The sequence below is a fragment of the Octodon degus genome, unplaced genomic scaffold (genome assembly GCF_000260255.1).
Source record: "Octodon degus isolate 3935 unplaced genomic scaffold, OctDeg1.0 scaffold00040, whole genome shotgun sequence".
Lineage (NCBI taxonomy): Eukaryota > Metazoa > Chordata > Mammalia > Rodentia > Octodontidae > Octodon > Octodon degus.
This window is the reverse complement of record NW_004524616.1, coordinates 5,558,870-5,578,502: the sequence shown is the minus strand read 5'-3', so window position 1 is coordinate 5,578,502 and position 19,633 is coordinate 5,558,870. Positions and strand designations below refer to the sequence as shown.

Sequence of the window (19,633 nt, the reverse complement as noted above, 5' to 3'; positions counted from 1 at the left end):
TGAGACTACAGCACTCCACAGAGAGATATCCTGATGAATTAACCGTCGCTTCCCTGTAAACCCTAGAACCCCGCTGTTGCCAGGGCAACGGGGCAATACCTGTCTCTCCAGAGGAGATGAAGTTGCCAGGGTAACTATATCCTGTCCTTCCTTCGGACCATCCTGGAATGTGGCACCCCCTGGATGTTACCATGGCAACTGCCTCTTTGCCCCATTTAATCCCATCCTGTCTGCTATAAGGGCTCCACAGTTGGAGATGGGGGAGGTGAGAAAAGAGACAATCACTTGTGGACTAAGTTTGTTCTTGTCCCCTGTCTCCACCCTGCCTCAGTCCCTCACCCCGGGGGGCATTGGGTCCACCTGCACCTGGGCCCACACAGGTCTGCAGTATTGTGCGCAGTAGGGCCAGGGCATCCGTCCGGGAGCAGGTTTCGCAGTGGAACGCAGGCAGGTGTTGGGGAGGCAGTTACCGGGGCAACGGGAACAGGGCGTTTAGGAGGTGGTTGCCATGGGGACCTGGATGCTGACGAAGGCTCGCGAGGCTGTGAGCAGCCACAGTGCCCTGCTCAGAAGCCCCAAGCTCGTCAGTCAGTCGAGCCAGTTCTCCGTTTGCACTCGGCAGCACGGGCAGGCGAGTGGCTCCTAGTTCTAGGAGCAGAACAGCAGTGCCCCAGTCCTGGTGCCCCAACCCCGAGCCTCGCCTGCCTGCCCTGCGCCAGCATGGCCACCATCACCTGCACCCGATTCACAGAAGAGTACCAGCTCTTTGAAGAACTGGGAAAGTGAGTTGCACCCCAGGGATCCTAGAGGGTGCAGGGGTCATCCTCTTGGGTGGGTGGGATGTGGGGACAATGTGCCTGTTTCTCCAGGACTTTCCATGTACACAGAATAAGGCAAGCTGCATGTTTTGGGGGTGCTTGCATGTGGACAACGTGCCCAGTCAGGTGTAGGCATGTCTGTGGGTGCAGATGTGCCATGCCAGCCGTGTGTGTGTGTGTGTGTGTGTGTGTCTGTGTGTGTGTTTGATGAAATGATAGTGCATGCCTGTGGCACACACATGCACACAAGTACACATGACCCGGGCACAACAGATTCTTAGAAATTCCATGTTAAAAAGGATTTTCCCACCCAGCTGGGTCCCAGCTGGAATCCCATTCTAGATTCACTTGACAGAGAGCTCACCCCCTCTCAAGTAACCCTTCCTGACGCTAGATGCCTGCAGCCACAGTGCAGAGTGGCCAACTTCTTCCTGTGAGCACCTCCCCTTCCCACCTCCTCCTGCCCAGCTCCTATCAGGACAAGGGCATCGGCACAGGAGGGGTTAATAGTGAGCGACTTTACTGTTGGGAGGAGGGGCAATCAGCAACCTGGGGGACACCTGGGATTATGAAGGGTGCGCAAACTGTGGTCCTTGGTCAAAGTTGCCCAGCCCCAGAGCTCTTTTTGTGCCTCTGATGCTGATGGGAGAAGGCTGGGCAGGTGAAGAGATAAGGGAACCCCTTGAGTAGCACGGCACAGAGAAGGTTCCTAGGTGCCCCCAGCTAGGCTTCTGGAGGACCTCAGGATGGAGCAAGGCTTGAGACGCAGTTTGGAGGTGGAGTGTACCCCATGGACGAAAGGGTGCCAGTGCTGTAGCAGCAGGAGCTCTGGAAGAGGGGTCTTGTAGACAGGCATGTGAGGTTTGAACGTATCTGCAGGAGTGTGCATTTTGAGGTGGGGGTTAATGTTGGTTGTCACTTGAGGACTTTTGAGGGAATTGATTATGTTGTGTAAGAACTGACTGTAGGGTCTGCTTGTACGCACCAAAACAGTGCTCACACACTCATGTACGAACACAGGAGAAAGTGCTTGTGTATAAAGCCTGAAAGTGTAGGTGCAAGGGGTGCCTGTGTATGAGTGTGAAAAAAGTGCTGTCGGCTAGGTTGCATGGGAGTGAAGGCATGGATATGAGTCACTGTGTGTGCATGCATGTGGCAGGTCAGAGCTGTGTCCAAATCAGTGGGGAAAAGTATGTTGGGCTGGGGTGTGTAAGGATGCAGAATGAGATGTGGACACAGTGGCATCTATATGGAGTCTAGATGTGCTCATCTGTGTGAGAGCTGGGGGCATGCACACAGGAAGGGGTGTGTGTGTGTGTGTGTGTGTGTGTGTGTGTGTGTGTGTGTGTGGCCTGGGCTCATGGACTCATGTTGTAGGCATGTGAGCTCATGCTGGCATCTGCCTATGTGTGGGAAGTGGGCCTATGCCTGTGTATATGCAGTTGCCTGCACACACACATACACACACACTTGTACTTGCACACCCAGTCTACCATGACATGTACAGGTATAAGCCAGGTCCTGGTGTAGACCTAAGCGCTTGTGCTGATGTGATTTCTCTCTGGTCCTCAGACTTCCTGCTTCTCCGAGGGTCTTTGTGCTGGAGGTGGGACTCAGTAACCCAATGTTTGGGGTTGTTCTGGAGAATTAGGCTGCCCCCTAGCTCTAGCCGGGCCTCCTTGCCTGCTGGCTTGTGCTGCCTACCCAGAGTCCAAGGAGCGGCCTTTCAGGGAGTGACCATGGCCTGGCTATGTGGGGCTGCGTCACAGTGCAGGGAGATGAAGTTGGGATGTGATTCAAGTGCTAAAAGTGAAAACCAAAGTGCTGCTCTGCCCTGAGATGGAACATCACCAAGACTGTTTATGGGGGTGATTTAGCCAAGAGGTGCTTTGTGAGCCTTCTCAGCCCCTGTACTGCTTGGGCTCTCAGAGGGCCCAGCTCAGGGTCAGGATTCCAGGGGAGAGGGGACTTGGTGTGCTCATGATAGAAAACTGAGGGTAGCAGGCATGACCAGTCCTTGTCTAATCAATTTCAGACCTCTTCCTTCCAGAATCATCAATGCTCTTAACCTTTTTTAGGTCACATATTCCTCCAGGAATCTGATGAGAGTTGAAATTGACATTTCCCAGAAAAGTGCACAAACCTACAAAATGCTGTGTGCAGTGTCAGGAGCATGAACGACCTCGGCAGGCTGGGCCTGGGCCTAAGGGAGCGGTGTGTGTGTAGGAGAGAAAGGGCTGTGGTGGCCGGCTGTGTGCCTGAGATCTGTTTGATAAAGGCCAGGGCACATTACAGAGGAAGCCAGCAGCATCACTTTGCACACCAGTGTCTGCCCAAGTGTCCGGCAGGGCTGGGGGTTGGGGGTAGGGCCACAGTGCCGCACCCTTAACTCAGTGGCATTGGACAATCTTTGACATGTTTCTTCCATCATAGATCTGGAGATAAAAAAGGGCTGCAGGGATTAAATGAGGTGGTAGGCGTGGAGACGCAGCCTCCATCCTGGGGCACCACAGGCCTCAGGGAGGACATTGCTGCTGCTGCAGATGGAGATGCTGTCTTCAAGTGCTGGGCAGGATGAGGCAGGGAGCTGGGCTGTCTGTCAGATGTTTACCTTTTGTCTGGAGTTGACTAGTAAAGGTGTGTGTGTGAGGGGGTTGATCAAGCCCCCCACCCCCGGGCTGCCAGAGAGACCCTGCTCCTCTGTAGGAGGAATCAGTGAAAATGTCTGCAAGGCCCACTTATCAATTGATGACCCCCACCCCTCTCATCTGGGACCCTGTAGTTGATACCCAGAACTTGAGCCCCTTCCAGAACCTACTCCAGATGACCAACAAGGTGACTGGCAGAGGAAGCTGGGTCCACTCTAAATGGGACATAGGGACCTTTGGCCTCTCAGTAGGACCCTAGGTGGCCCAGCTGGGGAGGGGGGCAAATGCCTCTCCTGAGCTTCCTGGTGGCCCTGCCTAGTGAGGCCTGGCTTGTCACTGTGGGCCTTCCAGGAGCCCAGGGTAGGGTTGGCCATGGATAGATGAGCTGCCTGTACACCCTGGGCTGGAGGCAGGGCCCTCAGTAGGCTCTTCCCCGGCTTCTGGATGCTGCAAGGCTGAAACCCCCACTGAACCATATGAATCCAAAAGAGCTGAGAACTTGGCAGTTCCTCTAAAGGGTCAGATGGAACTATCTCTTTTAGACCCAAAGATGAGCTCACTCCCTCCCGCATTCGCCCCATCCTTCTCCTGCCCTGTGATGAGCCCCAGGAGCACAAAAGCTGGCTTGGGGCAACTGCAGCATCAGCTCCAGGGGGCAGGCCAGAGTTCCCAGCATGCTTCGTCTTCTCTGAAGTCCACAGTCTCAGAAAAGGGCAGAACTGCTAGAGTAGGAATGGGAGTGCGAGGAAAGCACAGAGGGCCCAGGGAAGGGCAGGGTGGGGAAGCAGAGGAGGAGGAGGAGGGGGCCTTTGATGCTCCCTGGCTTGGGTCCCACCCCTGAGGCAGCGGGTAGAGAGGCAGAGAGTCCCCTGCAGCCTGGGTAATCATCAGGCTGTACTGAAAGAGCCTCAGAAAGAGATTGCACTTGAGAAAGGAAGAGGGAGGGAGGGAGGGAGAGTGTTCAGCCCACTCTTTTCTCTCTAGAAACAGGAATCTGAAATTGATTCAGGCTGCATGGGGGTGGGGTGGGTGGCCAGCAAGACTGACAGGGAGGAGAGGCTGGATCCTTCCAAGCTCCCTTTGACCCCACAGCACCGTGCCGTGCACCAGACCAGGCTGGGCTGCTAGCAGGTGGCAATGTGCCCAGAGGTGGCTCCTTTGCTGGGGTCTGTCCAAGGTTATTTCTCGCACCCAAGATCTCACCCCTTTGAAAGATGCTTGGCTATGCCGCCCTTCCTGGCAAGGGTGTCAAGAGAAAGGGCAATATCGTGGTGGAAGGAGACAACACCAAGGCCCCAGCCTGCCCACAACCTAATGGCAGCCTGTTAGCCTACTCGCTTCCCCTCTCCCTCCGCCACACTCTGGGGCAGGCACTTCGTGGTCCATCTGCTCAGCTCAGAGGCAGGCTGACTGGGTCACTCCTATCTTACAGATGAATATACTCTGGCTGGGAGAGGTAGAGGCGTGGCTTGGGACAGTGTCCAGGTCTCCAGTGTGGGTGTGTGGGGGAAGCTTTCCAAAGGGGCCCTCAGGATGCCATGTCTGGGAAACTTCCCTCTTCTTGCTCACGATCTGTTACTTTCTGATCATGATTCTGACTTGCGTTTACTGGGGCACCTGGCAGGAATCACTTGGCTACTGTATGCCTCAACTTCACTATCTGTAAAATGGAGATCCTATCTCTGGAGATGCCTGCTGCCCCATTAGGGTAACTAGCCTCTGTGGCCCGTCTGTGGAAGGTTTCATGGGCAATCTCAGACTCCCAGATCTTCAGAACTGAGGGAACTGCAGAGATGTCTGTTCACTGCACAGATGGGGGCAATGCCCAGAGGTCACAGTGTGAGACAGTGGCAAGGTCAGGGTTAGGAGATAATCATGAGCAGGTGCCAAAGTGCCAAGGATGGGAGATTGGGAAGCAAGACCCCAGGGGTGGGTGTGCAGGGCCAGGAGGAAGGAGGGCCTTTCCTCGCTCTCCCTCCAAGCCATCAGAGCAGCAGGCAGGCACATGTTCTGGTGCATGCCACAGGCCTCCGCCCCCACACAGCCACCCCCACGCAGGCTGAGACACACTGACACTCTGTGAGCCTCCTCCCTCCGCCTACCTCCCTCCACAAGTGCACGGCGACAATGCTGCCAGCAGCCCTGCGGCATGGGGCTGTGGCCCTCTGTGGGGGCTGAGGGCAGCCCCTCGGGATGCAATGCCTGCATGCTGGTGCTACCCATGCAGCCGGGCACCCTCTCACAAGCTCACAGAATGCACACTGGACCCCTCAACAGAGCACAGAGTGCAGTCCTCTCCTGTGTAGGGACAGCGAGATGGTGCTGCCAGGGCTCTAAGCTCTTTCTCTTTTTCAGTCTCAGTCTCTCTGCTTGTCTCTGTCCATCTGGTTTCTCTAGCTGTCTCTCTCCACATCTCTTTGGACAGGACCCACTTGCTTAGCATGCCCTGTCCTGTGTGCATGCTGCCTAGGGCCTGCCCTCCTCAGGCTTCTCCATGCATTATGGGAAGATACCCTCCACCCAGGCGAGCCAGTGGAAGCACCTGCTGAGACCGGCCTGCTCTCTAGGATCTGGTGGGCAAAGCTGCCTGCCCGTGAAGAGGGCCTCAGTGGGACCAGAAGGCTGGCAGGACTTTTGTGCTGGGGAAGGCTGAAGGCCCTCAGGACTTGGGCTCATGTAAAAGGAGGAACACACCCACGGGCATTGCAAACACTCAAGAAGTAATTCCTGCGCTGAGCACTCATACAGCATATGTAAAACTGATGTCAGCTCTGCCCTTGGATGGCTCAGAGTCTGGTACAAAGCCGACATTAATTAAATCAATCAGAAACTGTTATTTAGTTGCAATGGGACAAGGGCTGTGAACACAAACATGGACATGGGAGTTGCAGAAAGACTTCAACTAGATGGAATGAGGGAGGCACCAAGGAGGGCTCCCCTGAGGAGGTGACACTGGAGATCTGCAGGCTGAACAAGAGCTGACCAGAGGGAAGAGGGTAGAAGAGTGTTCCTGAGCATGGAAACTGCCAGGCCAAGGCTCTGAGGCTTGTATTGCAGTGGAGCACATCATCCTACGGAGACCTGGAGTCACATTTTTCTCTGGCCTGCATAGCCTTCCCCCTAACTTCCAAATACTAGTTAGGTCCTAGGAAGAATCTTAAAAGCTCTTCTGGAAAAGGGGCCAAGCAGGGGAGTGAAGGCCTGGAGGCCAAATCAAGTGAGAGAGCCCCAAGGGCCAGGTGGGGATGCTAGCAGGGGAGAGTCCCTCTGGAGGCTGCAGGAACCCCCTAGGCATAGGGCAACCCCTGAGCAGCCCAGTGCACAGGGTGAGGGAGGCCTACTTCATCTCGTTATCACTAAAGCTTTGAAACAGCCAGTGTTGATCTTCTGCCCCACCCCCAAGATGGCTGCAGCTCAGTGCTCAGGGAGCAGAGGAACAAATTCAGCCCTCAGCCTCCCTCCTGCCAGCAGCCCTGTCCTCCCCTGTGAGATGCTTGCTGCAAAATGACAAGGGTCCCAGTATAGGCCGAAGTCTCCTCGGCACCATTTGGGGTTCTGAGCAGGCAGTGCTTGGCTGTTTCAGGGAAGCCCCAAGAGGGCAGGGCCTGTGCGTGTGTGAGCCCGTGGCAGTGGCATAACTGGTGCTCCGGTCCTGCTGCATTCCTGTGCTGCGCTCTCCCCTGGGTACCTCTCGCTGACACTGAAGCCTCCAAAAGGCCCTGGGCAGCCGTGTCATGGACAGAGAGGCCAGGTAGCATCAGAGGCTGGGAAGAAGGTCTTCTCAGCATGTCCCCTGCTTTGCTGTGTTCTGGTCTTACCTCTTGAACACCCATGAATAGTTTCCTATTTTTCCTTTTTGTAACCCATTCAAGAAAACCCATGCACAGCCCAATCAAGGAATATGTTGAAACTTCTGTTGGTTCAATGTTCCCTGCAGAAAACAGAATCTTCTGGTTCCCAGGCCTTCTGCATCCCCCACGAGACTTCTGTTGGGTTTGTGTCAGGGTGGGGGGTGTGCAGGACAGCGCGTCCCTGTGGCATCTTCTCGAGTGTGGGGGCGGGTGGCATAGCTGCAGGAGGCAGGCGCTGTTTCTGTACCAGGTCCCAGGATTGTCTGTGCAACCCTGGTGGAGTTCCACTCAGAGAGCTGCTGGGAGGAGCTCAGGGAAGGACAGAAAAATCAGAGGACGGAGGGGGCCTGGCAGCCATTGGAGGCTAGGAAGGTGTGTTTCCACTGGGGATCCACATAGCTGTGCTTGGCTTTTTTTTTTCCTTTTCTTTAAATTAAGAAAACATATTACTGTTTTAAAAGAAAAAAAAAAAGCAATAGAACTGAAGAGAGGGCTTGAAAGTTATTTATCGACAGCTGATTTTACAGTAGGGAAGCTGAAGTCCCCAAAAGGAAAAGATTTGCTTAAGGAACACAATGCTGGATCAGCACTGTATGGGATTTCCCTTTTTTCTTTCTTTCTTTCTTTCTTTCTTTCTTTCTTTCTTTCTTTCTTTCTTCTTTCTTTCTTTCTTTCTTTCTTTCCTTCTTTCTTTCTTTCTTTCTTTCTTCTTTCTCTTTCCTTTTTGTACAGGGACTCACTAAGCAGCTCAGACTCGTAGTGATCCTCCTGTTTTCAGCCTCCCCAGCTCTGAGATTATAGGCACACACCACCACGCCTAGACTTCTCTTTTGTTTCTGAATGAACTTGGCTCCAGTTTTTTAACTATTTTGGGAATTATGAGCCCTCAGGGGTTCCTATGGCCACTCACCCCAACACACATACTCAGATGCGCATACACACCACAACACACAGAATGCTGCAAATTTGCCCCAGATTTCCTTTCTTCAAGCCCAGCCGTGGCCATCTCTGATCCTAGAGGATGGGATATTGGTACAGCAAAGTCTGTGAATCAGGAGTTCCGGGTCCATGTCTACAATGGGATGGTGGACTTCCATGGTTTCTGATGCAGTCACCTGGGGCCCACATGCTAGCCCCACAGGTGACACTGCTAGGGTGGCCAAAGCTGGCTCTCTCCCTGCCCCCAGATGTGCCATGCTGGGTTCAGTTCTCTGGGCGATCAGATCAGCTGGCCTGGGTTATGAGTTCCTTGCCACAGAGAAGTTCGGAGGCTGAGTCTTTCTGGGCAGTAAGTCTGCATTGGGCCAGGAGACTTCTGCGATCGGCCCAGCCCTTTTCAAAGAGGTGGGATGCTTGAGGGCTGAACTGGAGTTGGGGCGGAGCACTGGAGCAGACTGAGGATGCCTGCCATGCAGCATTCAGACAAGAGAATGCGTAGCTCTGAGTGTGGGGCTAGAATTCTGAAGATAGGAAGGTTTATGGACTTGTTTACCTAAGGTTATGGCCAGTGACTTTAACCATTTGCGAGTCACAGACTCCTTTGTGAAGCTGATGAAGAATACACACACTTTGTCCAGAATAATGCACAGATACAGAATCTTTTAGTAGAATTTTAAATGGGTTCATGACTGCCTCGAGCTTCCCTAGAGACCCTAGCTAAGGGGATGGAAGCGGAAGTGGTGAGAGGACTGGGGGAGAGAGAACAGGGAGCAGCAAGGTGGGGGCAGGTATAGTGGGACAGTGAAGGCGCTGTCTGTGGGTGAGGAGGATGCCAGGGAGAGCACAGTGACCTACCCAAAGCAAGAGTGAGCCTCCCACCCTGTGGCCAGTGGGCTGCATGCCCCCTGGTGTGCAGCAGGCGAGGCATGAGGGCCAAGGGTGGCTGCTGGGGGTAGTTAGGAGGGGAGGTACTGGGTGGGTGAGCCTGGCACAAACATCTCCTCCATGGCACCCTGGGGGTGGCAGCCAGATTGTGGTGGGTTCATAGCATGTGGGAGGTGGGAAGGAGGCAGCGGATGTCGGACATTTGTTCTGGAAGTTTGGCAGCAAAGAGAAAGGGAAGAAGGAAACAGCCCAGGCTGCTGGGTCGAGAAAAATGTTCATGGTTGTTTTATTTTTTTTTTTTGTGTGTGTGTGTGTGTGTGTGGGTGTGGGGAGGGGTTTTTGAGGAAGTAGCCAATGAAAGGAAGACTTAAACATCATGAGGAACCCAGACAATCAGACCCGAAGGGGTCCAGAGTGCAGGAGGAGTTAGTGACTGTGGCATCTCCAGAGGGTCCCAAGGATAACAGCGTTGTCTGCAGAGACCCATGGGCCCCTCCGTGACTCACAGGGAGGGTAGAGGATTCCCTTAGAGGGAGTTGGTAGTGACCTGTCTGGGTTTCAGGGATCACTCACAAAGGGTCCCAGGAAGAAGTAGGGTTGGGGCTCCTGATTCCCCTCTTTCAAATGGGGGAAACAGACTTGGTGGGATAAGCAAGCTGGTAGACAAGCTGCCTGAGGATGGCTCCGATTCTCCACCGAGTGCCTCTGGTGCTGCACCTGGCTACCACGTCAACATTTCAGGATGCTGCAGGCCAGAGAGAGAGATGGGTCTCTGGAGGCTGGCACCCAGCTATACCCAGGACACTGTGGCTGCCAGGAAGCCAGAAGCAGTTTCCCAGTGTGAATGTTCCTCTTTACAGCCCATTAGCACGTTTCCACATTCCCAGCCAGAGGACCCACTGTGGCTCTGCCCTGCTCTGCCTGCAGGGGAACGGGCGAGGCCCCCAGCCTGCTCTACTCCAACCTGCACACTCTGCGGCCAGGTTGCTCAGTCCTGGGGAGCAACTCTTCCCCTCCTCCCCAGGCCCCTGCTCCCTTGCTCACTTCTTGCCTGAGCTTGCATTTTGTTTCTGTTGACGCCGGCTGTCCTCATCCTTTGCGTGCGACGGAGCCTATGCCAGGCTTTGTTTCTTGGGCCTTCATTTTACTCCAGGGACTGTACTCACTGCCACCTTTATTGTCTCATTGAATCACTGAAGCAGCCACACAGGGTGGGTACACTTATTGTCCACATTTGATGGGCCAGCACACTCAGTCAGAGCCGAAATAACTTGCTCGTGAGTGCTGAGGCCCAACTTGAACTCCAGCTGGGCTAGTCTAGCAGTGCCCTCTATCCCTGCCCTAGACTATGTGCTGACATGGGAAGCATTGCCACTTATAGCTGCTTAGGAGAAATCAAATTAAAATTCCATTCCGCGGTTCCACTGGCTGCAGGCCAAGTGCACTGTAGCCATGTTTGCTAGCAGCCGCCATGCTGAACAGTACGAGCTATGTCCATCACAGAAAGTCCTCCCACACTGTGCTGGTCTACAGCATTGGAGTTGGAGACCTTTATGCACTTGAGCCTCATTCCTACCCCACCTTGAATGCTGCTATGGAGAAACTGAGGTCTATGTGGAGGCCCTGGGATCCCGCCCCTCGAATCTATCTGTTCATCTCTCACATACCTCCATTCTGTGACCCTCTTGCTCGTGTGGGTACACACTTCCGGTCCTGGATGAGATGAGCCTGTTTGTCACAGGTACGGTCTCACAGTATCACACACGCAAAGGCCTGGCACCCACCTTTTGCCCCCAGAAGCGCTCCCCATGCTTCCCCCTGTGCTCAGGACATTCCCCGCCCTCCAAACCCAGGAGGACCTTTGCAGGACCCCTCACAGAGAGTCCTAATACTCAGGCCTTGCCTCTTCTCTGGCCACTACCTTCCTGTACCTCTGTCCATCTCCCCTCGGCTTCCCTGCCCTCTATCCTGCTCTGTGCTGCTCCCCATTGCTTGCCTACCCATCCACCTGCTGGCCACCTGCTCAGTGCAGGTCACGGGAGAGTGGGCCAACTCTTCTGTTTGCCAAGGCTGCTGGGCTGTGGCCACTAGCATACACAGGACAAGAATACAGAAATGTGCTTTTTAAAAACAAAGGATGAAAGGAGAAGAGAGATGGGCTGCAGGCTTGCTGCTCTCACGCTCTATTTTGCTCCACAGCTCTCCTCTGCGCTTGTCCCCCTGTCCCTGCTGCAGGAGAGAGCCTCCCTGGGGGCCTGAGACTGCATGGGCAGAAGGAAGGGCTCCCTGGGCCAGCCCTTCTTCACTTCATGACCTGCTGTGTCCTGTACTGTGTGCAGGGTCCTGAGCTGTGTGTTTCCTTGTCTCCCAGTGAATGCAGGCAGTGGGGTGAAGCACCAAGTTTAGCCTCCTGTAGTCAGCTGGATGATGACCACAGACCTCTGTGCCCACAGAGCACTGGCTCTTGATGACTGCACACTCCAGGCTACAGTGGAGTCAGGAGAAAGGTTTGACTGACAAGAGTTCTCTTCACAGCCTCAAGGATTTGCCTGTTTGCTTCAGGCCTCAGTCTCTCTGTTAAACATTCAGAATTTAGTATTCACAGGATTATCGAGTGGGCAGCTCAAGGAGGAGCCCAGGGAGGGGTGGAACTGAGAAGTATGTCCCCCTTGGCACCTGGTGAGAGTGGGGCATGACTGCCACAGCGCCAAATGCTTGCTCCTAACCTATGCACAAGGAAGTCCTTCGGGGGCTCAGCAGTACCTATGCAGCACCCTGCCAATGGCCTGGCTCCCTGGTTAGGGACCTCTGATGTCTGCTAAAGCTTGAAAACTTACAAGAAGCAGTAGAACAAGTGTGGCTTCTCTTGTTTCAAAGACATGGATCTTGGTTCCAGTTCCTTAGAACAAAGCCAGTCCATAGGACCTGTTGGTTCCCAGCACAGAGCCCATGTGAAGGCTTCCACCAGTGCCAGTACCAGGAAGGCTGGGATATGTAGCAGGCCCCCTGGGATATGTCAGGGATCGAACCCTGGTTCCCTGCATCTGCCGAAGCAGGCGCTTTAATCTGCTGAGCTATCTGGCTGGCCCTATAGCAGCCAGTTTCATGACCACTGATCTAAAGTCTTTACCTAGAACAGTTTTTTTTTTCTTGTAGAGAAATTATACCCATTCTCCCCCCCCCCAACACATGAACTGAGTCCCAGCTCTGGACCTGCCATTGGCTAAATGCTGGTGAGTGAAACAAGGCCTAGTCCTTCTGTGAGCAACTTGCAGCCTCCTCCTCCCTATGTCTTCCCAGAGGAGTGCTCAGACCCTTTCTAGATGTGACCAATTAAACATTTTCTGTCCCCCTAGGGCTCTGGAGAACCATGGCCCATTCCCCTGTCTGTGCTAAGTGGACACCTTTTTGAGACCAGCTGTGCCACCCACCTTGCCCCTGACTAAAAACCCACTTTCCTGCCTTATTCTAGTTCCTCTCTCTGATTGCTTAAATACTTCTGCAGGTAACACATGTGCCCTATTGGTACCGGCCAGAGGCACAGAGAAGAAAGCAAAAATCGTGTCTCCACTTCGAAATGCCTCAGTGGGGAGGAAGAGGCAAGATGTCTATAAGCAGCCACCACCTTGGGCTGGGTGGAGGTTGTGATATTTGGTCTTGTGCCTGGTTCTTGACATAGAGCTCTTAAAACCTCTGTAATTTCCTAAGTGGTAAGGGCTGCCTGGAATAGCTTTTGTTCCAGTGTTTGGTTGGTGCCTCTAGTTCCTGACACAGAGCTCCTAATTCCCTCGGAGTTTCCAAGGTGATAAAGTGTCTTTTGTTCCAATGAGGTGGTAGGTAGTGGGCTTTTAGACAGGGCCTGGCCAAGCCATAATTAAGAGCTTGGAGCACTCAGCTCTATACCCCATTCTAAAGAAGATGAGAATGCTGGGGCTTGAGTTCATAGTCAACCATGCCTGCATGATGAAATCTCCATAAAGATCTCAGAGGCATGGAGTCTGGAGAAGTTCAGGGTTGGTGAACACATTCATTCGCATGGCAAAGGGAAGCACATCCCAGCTCCAGAGGGACAGAAGCCCCTATTCTCAGAACACTTCCAGGCCTTGACCTAGGTATCTCTCATCTGGCTGTTCATCTAAATCCTTAATCACATCCTTCAATGTATATAAACCGGCGAATATACATAGATTATTTTTAGTACATGTTTCTTTGAGTTCTATGAGCCATCAGAAAATTCTCGAACCCGAGAAGGGAGTCATGGGAATTCCCAATTGCTAGCCATGCTGGGCAGAAATGTGAGTAACTTGGGGATCCACTGCTTGCAGTTGGTGTCTGAAGTAAGGGGACAGTCTTTTGGAATGGAGCCTTCAACTCGCGGGTCTGCACTCACAGTAGACAGTATTGTATTTGAGTGATAGGGTATGAAACTGATGTCCAGAGATTAGAATTGATTAGTATGAAGGAAGTCACCTAGATTTGGTGGCCAGGAGCATTATGGGTTAATTAACGGAAAATGAGCTTTTTCTCTACAGAGATCTCTGAGAGCATGGAGAAAGTGCCACATTGGAGGGGCAGCATCTTGGGAGGTGAATGGGATCTCATTGCTTTCCTGCTGGTGGTAGACAAGTGGGGCTATACTTGTATGCCCGTATGAAGGCCAACTGCTGTGAGAGGCCCTCCCCCGGCTTGTGTGTGACCTCTGGCCTCCATCTTTCCTATGAGGTCATATGTCACGGTCTCTAGTCCTCATCCCAGGACTTCCTCATCTTTCTGTGCAGTTTTCCAGCTGTCCTCTTCCAGCCACTCGGACCTGGAGTCCAGGACAACATGCCCCAGGGGATACACATAACACCCATCTGTGCCAGCCTGCAACTTTCTTGGTGCCTGCTAGTGACCTCCCTGAGGTCAAAGCACAGAGATTATGTTTGGGTATGGTCACTTCGGGAGCCCCGGCAGGACTTGGCACACGGGAAGTGCACTCAAGGCTCACTGCTGTGGAAGTCAAGAACCTAAGAGCACATATCTCTAAGTCGTGCCTGTGACTTGCTGTGAGACCTTGAGCTATCCACATTGAGTTACAATGGAGATTCTCAATCCCACTCCAGACATAAGCAATCAGAATTGCACATTCGCAAGGAGTCCAGACAATTCCTATGAACACTGCTATTTGGGAAAACTGCCTAGGAGCCTTTTTTTGTGCTACAAGTGCTATTGGTTAGGGCAGTAATGGTGATGAGTATGAAGTCAGTTCTCCCAGGCACCTCCTCTATCATACAAAGAGTTGGACCACATGGCCTTTGTGGAAAAGAATGTGAAAAGGCAGCTCAACTGCAAGTCAAGATTTCAGATAGGCTTGTTTGGTGTCTTGCTCAAATTCTTCTATGATAAGGCAATATTTATTATTATTATTATTATTATTATTATTATTATTTTTATTAAATTAATTATTTGGTACAGGGTAGCACTATACAGCTTGGACTCATAGTGATCTTCTTGTCTTAGCCTCAACACTGGGATTACAGGTGTGTGCCACCACATCCAGTTTCGGTGGCCAGATTGACACCTGGGGCCTGGGGCCAGAACAACTTGTGGTACTGGGGATCGAACCTGAATATGGGTCTTTGCACTTGCCCTGCAGGTGCTTAGACCACTGAGCTATCTCCCCAGCCCTCTAAGGCAATATTTAAAAGTTGGGAAATTTCTCATCAACATTTCAACTTTTAGCTTTGTTTGAAAAATCAAATGAGGTGAGAAAAAAAAAACAAAACCCATTCCATGTGACAACAATCAGCTTCCCTCTCTGATCTCTGAAATTTGTAACCTTGCCCCAAGTTTTTTGGTCACTAACACTTTGAAGATAAAAGTTCCATTCCCAGGAGGCTTATAAAACACCTGAAAAGATGCTCAGCTTTCTAATATTACAATTAAAAACTAAATATGCATGCCATTTTCTACCTCTCTAATTAGCAAATATAAAAGTTTGATAATGCACTGTGTTGATAAGGGTGGAGGAAAGAGGTCCCTCCTCTCCCTGTTGGGAAAGTAAGTTAGTACAATTCCTAAGAGGCCCAGTCCCATTATCTATCAAAATTGTCAGACACCACCTACCCCTTAACCAAAAAACACTGGTGCTAGGAATTTATCCCACAGGCACATGCATGGCATGAAATGTAACTCCAGTGCGCATGTTCAAGATCAGTCATGGGAGCACTGTTTGTAGGAGTGGCAGACTGGAACTAACCCAATTGCCCTCCAGTGAGGGACAGGCTGGAAAAAGCATAGGCCAGCCACGCAGTTGAGCCTTGTGTAATAAAGTCCTTGTTACATGTAAGTAGTGGCAAAGGACTTCCGAAATATATCATTAGCTGAACAAAGAAGGTAGAGAACAGTGTGCTGAGCCTAATGCCATTTGCATGGGGAGAGAGTACAGTATCAATGGAGAGATATACAAGGACCAGACAGCAGTGACCTTCTCTGAGGAAGGGACCTAGGAGGCCAGGGTACATGGGTAGGAGGAAGTCTACACTTTCAAGTCCTTTGAACTTGGAGCCATGTTGATGTGTTACCTACTCAGAGTTAAAAAACAAACAAACAACAACAACAACAACAACAACAACAACAAAAAACCCAGAGATTTTCAGAGATCCAGAGTGTTCCTAACACTAGAAACTCCAATGCTCTGCAATTTAATAAGCCTAACTTTTGATGAGTCCAGAGGTTCATCTTGTTGGAGGCCAAGCCTCTAGATCTATCTCTGAGTCTCTCCAAACCTGCTGCCCTGAGTCGGGCCATGGTAAGCCCTTGGAGGCTGGGCAGCTCCAAAGGAGGGTGCCCACCTCAGCCTGGCACAGCTGCATGAACTCTGACACCTCCCAGGATGCAGCCCTGGGTTCTCCCTCATTGCCTCCCCTCTCTGTCCTCTTAGGGGAGCCTTCTCCGTCGTGCGCAGGTGTGTGAAGGTGCTGGCTGGCCAGGAGTATGCTGCCAAGATCATAAACACCAAGAAGCTCTCAGCCAGAGGTAGGTGTCCGGTCCAGCTGGGCCTGCAGCCAGGCTCTTCTTCCCTCTTTCCCTCCCTCCCTCCCTCCCTCCCTCCTGCTTCTGGGATGAAGACCAGCACCTGAGTCTGCGCCCCTGGGGGATGCCAAGGATGGTTTCTGGCTTTTCTCCCTGAAGGCGTCATGAGATCAGACCTCCCTCGACCTCTTGGGGAAATCTAGGTTGGAGCCCACAGCCTCGCAGAGACTGGCCATGCTCTCTGCCCCTCTCTGCAGCCGAGGTGCCAGATGGGACTTCTTTCCCCCTTTCTGCCAGGCCCCCTCGTGTCTCGGCTGCAGACTGCGCTTGTGTGCCTTCGTGATGCCCACCTTGGCTCCTCTCGCAGCTGCCCTTCTCTCAGCTTCCAGATCTCAGCTCAACTTTTCTGAGGCCCTCATCTGAAGAATTCTTCCATCTTCTCCTTCTGTTTCCTTCCCAGCTTGTCCTTGCCCTTGCCTTGTGTGACTTGCTTGTTGGCTCCTTGCGTAACATCTGTGTTCCTTCTTGACCAAGATCCAAGTCAGAGGGTGGCTTTCTTCTGCAGCCCTGACCTCTGTGTGTGGGATGGAGCCCACACCAGGGGCTCAAACAGTGAGCCGTGAGCTGCTGGTGTGCACCTCTGTCTCCAGCAGCCATCTCCAGACCCTGGACAGGTGGTCTGGGACATGACCTGGGTTTGGGAAATGACGCCCAGTGAACTCTAATTCGCAGAGATGTTCGGAGACCTTCCATGGCACGGCAGTCCTGGGACCTGATGAGTGGTTCTGGACCCACAGTGTCAGCATCTGGGAGGAGTGTAGGAAATGCAAAACATTGGCCCCTCTCCAGGCCTAAAGACTCCAAGTTTACATTTTATCAAGAAGCCCATGGGAGCCAAATGGGAATTAAAGCTTGGAAAGGCTGCCCACAGAGCCCCTTGCCTACTAGTGTGTGCAGGGCAGTAATGGTGCCCACAGTCAGTGTGTTGGAGAGGGTTATCTTCAAAGATGCCAAATGAGACAGTGTATCAGCTGCCTTTGGGACCATGAGGGGAGGGGGGACTCTGCTGGGTGAAGTGGGAGATTCTGCACAGAGCAGGCATCGTGCCCAGTGCTGGACAGCATGTCTGTGTCTGGGCCAGGGCCCAGCAGTGTGGGAGTCCTAGGGCTCCCATATGCATGGTATAGGACATGCCCGCTGCTCTTCGCAGGCCTCTCAGCAAGTGCTGCGCTGGACTCTGGGCTACAGCTGTCTCATCTCTCTGTCTCAGTGCGGCCTGGAATGCAGCATCTTTTCCTGGTGTCCTATAGGGAGAAGAAGCTCTGCCTGGGGGGAGGCTGGGGTAGGAGGTCTCTGAAGGCCCAGGGCCCTCCCATGGCACAGCCAGTGTGACAAGAGCAGATCCAGCGGCTTGAGCCACAGTGGGCAGAAGCACCAGCAGGAGCACTGTCTGATGTCCACAGGCTGGGGCTGGCTTTGCCTCTGCTGTGTGACTAGTGAGTCTCCAGTGATTACAGGGGATGTCCCAGGTCTGGGATGGAGGGGAGCAGCAGGACCAGAGTTATGACTTGGTGGTGACAGGTGGAGGGTGCCCAACAAGAAGGGTAGGCATAGAGGTCTCCCTGATGTGCAGGGTCTTGGGCTAGTTCATACAGTCTTGAGGTCACATCTACAAACACAGGCAAACATGTTCACACACATAAATGCACAGGCACATGTGGGCATGCAAACATGCACACACACACACACACACACACACACACACACACATACACACACACACACACACTCACATTGACCAGCCAGGAGACAGGTGCAGAGGGAGTTGGGAAGCCTGTTACTTTGGTGAGGGAAAGCTGACTCAGTGCTCAGGGACTCTGTGGTCCTGACTTGGGAGGGCAGCTACTGCCCAAGCCCTTCTCAGCTGTCTGTTGAGTCTGGGAGGACAGGTGCCCAGGCCCAGGTGAGTGGGTGGGGTGGGGGTGGGGCAGCTATCAGGGAACATTCCTGAAGAAGTCTGCCAACCACTCACTGCACTAGTACCCAGTGGGAGAAGAGGTGCGGAGCTTCCTTTAGCAGGGTTCTTTGTCTGCTGCTCACAGAGACTCCGGGGGGGTGGGGCTTACTGCAGACTACTTGACACACACTCTAAACTTCCCCTGCTGCCACTCTTGGGTGACTTCCAGCAGTTCCCAGCAGGGACTGGTGCCCACCCAGGTTGCCTGCCCACCCCTCCCGTGGAGCTGTGACTTTCCTGTCTGGTCTCTTTTAGCAAGTGGTTCCTAAATCCAGGAGATACTTTTATGTGCATTTTTAAATATACTAATCTTTCAAAGAAACCTTCAAAAAATGGAATGAAAAATAAAAATTTTGCTTGTCCCAACCTCTGCCAAATCCTCACACGCAGCTGCCTGTGTCCCCTCCCTGAGGGTTACATGGAGTCTGTGATGCTCCAGTTCCTGTGCTCTCCAACCCTGTTGTGTAGGCAGCAAGTGCTGGCCCCCACCAAGGCCCTCTGTGTCCGGGGCCTCTCCTTCCTGAGGCCCACATGGCAGAGTGGCTAGGGCACTGAGCACAGGTACTGTGACCTACGCGGGCTCTGGGCTTCACCCACATGCTGAGAGACCACGTCGTAGGCTCCCTGGCTGCCAGTATTGGGCACTGGTTGGGAAGCATGGCAGAGGTTCATCCAGGCTGGGCTTGAGCCCCATTCAGGACTCTGCGAGGGAGCCCCCTGCTCACCCTCCTCTGTACCCTTGCCTGGCATCTCAGTCACTGGATTATTTCTCCAACTTCCTAGGACTAGAAGCCCTACTGATCCTGCAGGTGAAGGGGACATTTCCTGTTTCCAGACTTGAGGTGTTTTCTTTCCCTCGCTCCTGGGCCTCCCACCATAAACCTGTGCTTGCAGCCCATCCCCCGTGGAGCCAGTGCTCTGCCTGTCCCGTCCCTGTGACTGCATTTCCTCCCAGGCCTGCCCTGCTCTGCCCTTCCGGCACCTCACTCCTGAGCACCCACTAATTAAAGCCAACACCCTGCAGGTGACCCAGCCACAAGGAGGGTAAAGGCCTTGAAGACAACACTACCAAGTACCCAGCAGGAAGTCAGAGACTCAAGCTTCCCGAGCCCTCTCTCTTTTGTGAGACTTGCTAAGCTGGGTGGATTGAGTTATCTGCTAATTAATTATTAGAATGGGAGGCAGATAGTGTAGCAATTATGGACATGGACTGAAATCCTGCGCCGCCATTTGTTTGTGTTGGAGCTTTAGACAAGCTGCTCAGCAGCTCTATGCTCAGGGCTGGGGCCATGACAGTGACCTACAGGAAAGGTCTTGTTCTCAATGTGCCAGTCATCTAGGAAATGCAATCACAAAGAGCATTAGATACATACACAAGGAGCCGGGGAGATGGCTCAGTGAAATAAGCGCTTCCCTGGCAAGCGCAAGGGCCTGAGTTCAATCCCCGGTTCTGAAAAA

At 52.9% G+C, this 19,633-nt stretch overlaps 1 protein-coding gene across 2 annotated transcripts in view; it reads left to right on the top strand.

Moving 5' to 3' along the window:
- The first annotated feature begins 507 nt into the window (after window positions 1-507).
- Camk2a (calcium/calmodulin dependent protein kinase II alpha) overlaps window positions 508-19,633 on the top strand; it is a 65,466-nt gene continuing 46,340 nt past the window's right edge. Inside the window, exons 1-2 of one of the 2 annotated variants that reach the window (XM_004631299.2) lie at window positions 508-782; window positions 16,067-16,161. In XM_004631299.2, the coding sequence (XP_004631356.1) occupies window positions 721-782; window positions 16,067-16,161 (157 nt within the window). In that variant the 5' untranslated portion in view covers window positions 508-720. The remainder of the gene's footprint in view (window positions 783-16,066; window positions 16,162-19,633) is intronic. The other variant, XM_004631300.2, reaches the window with a different exon arrangement.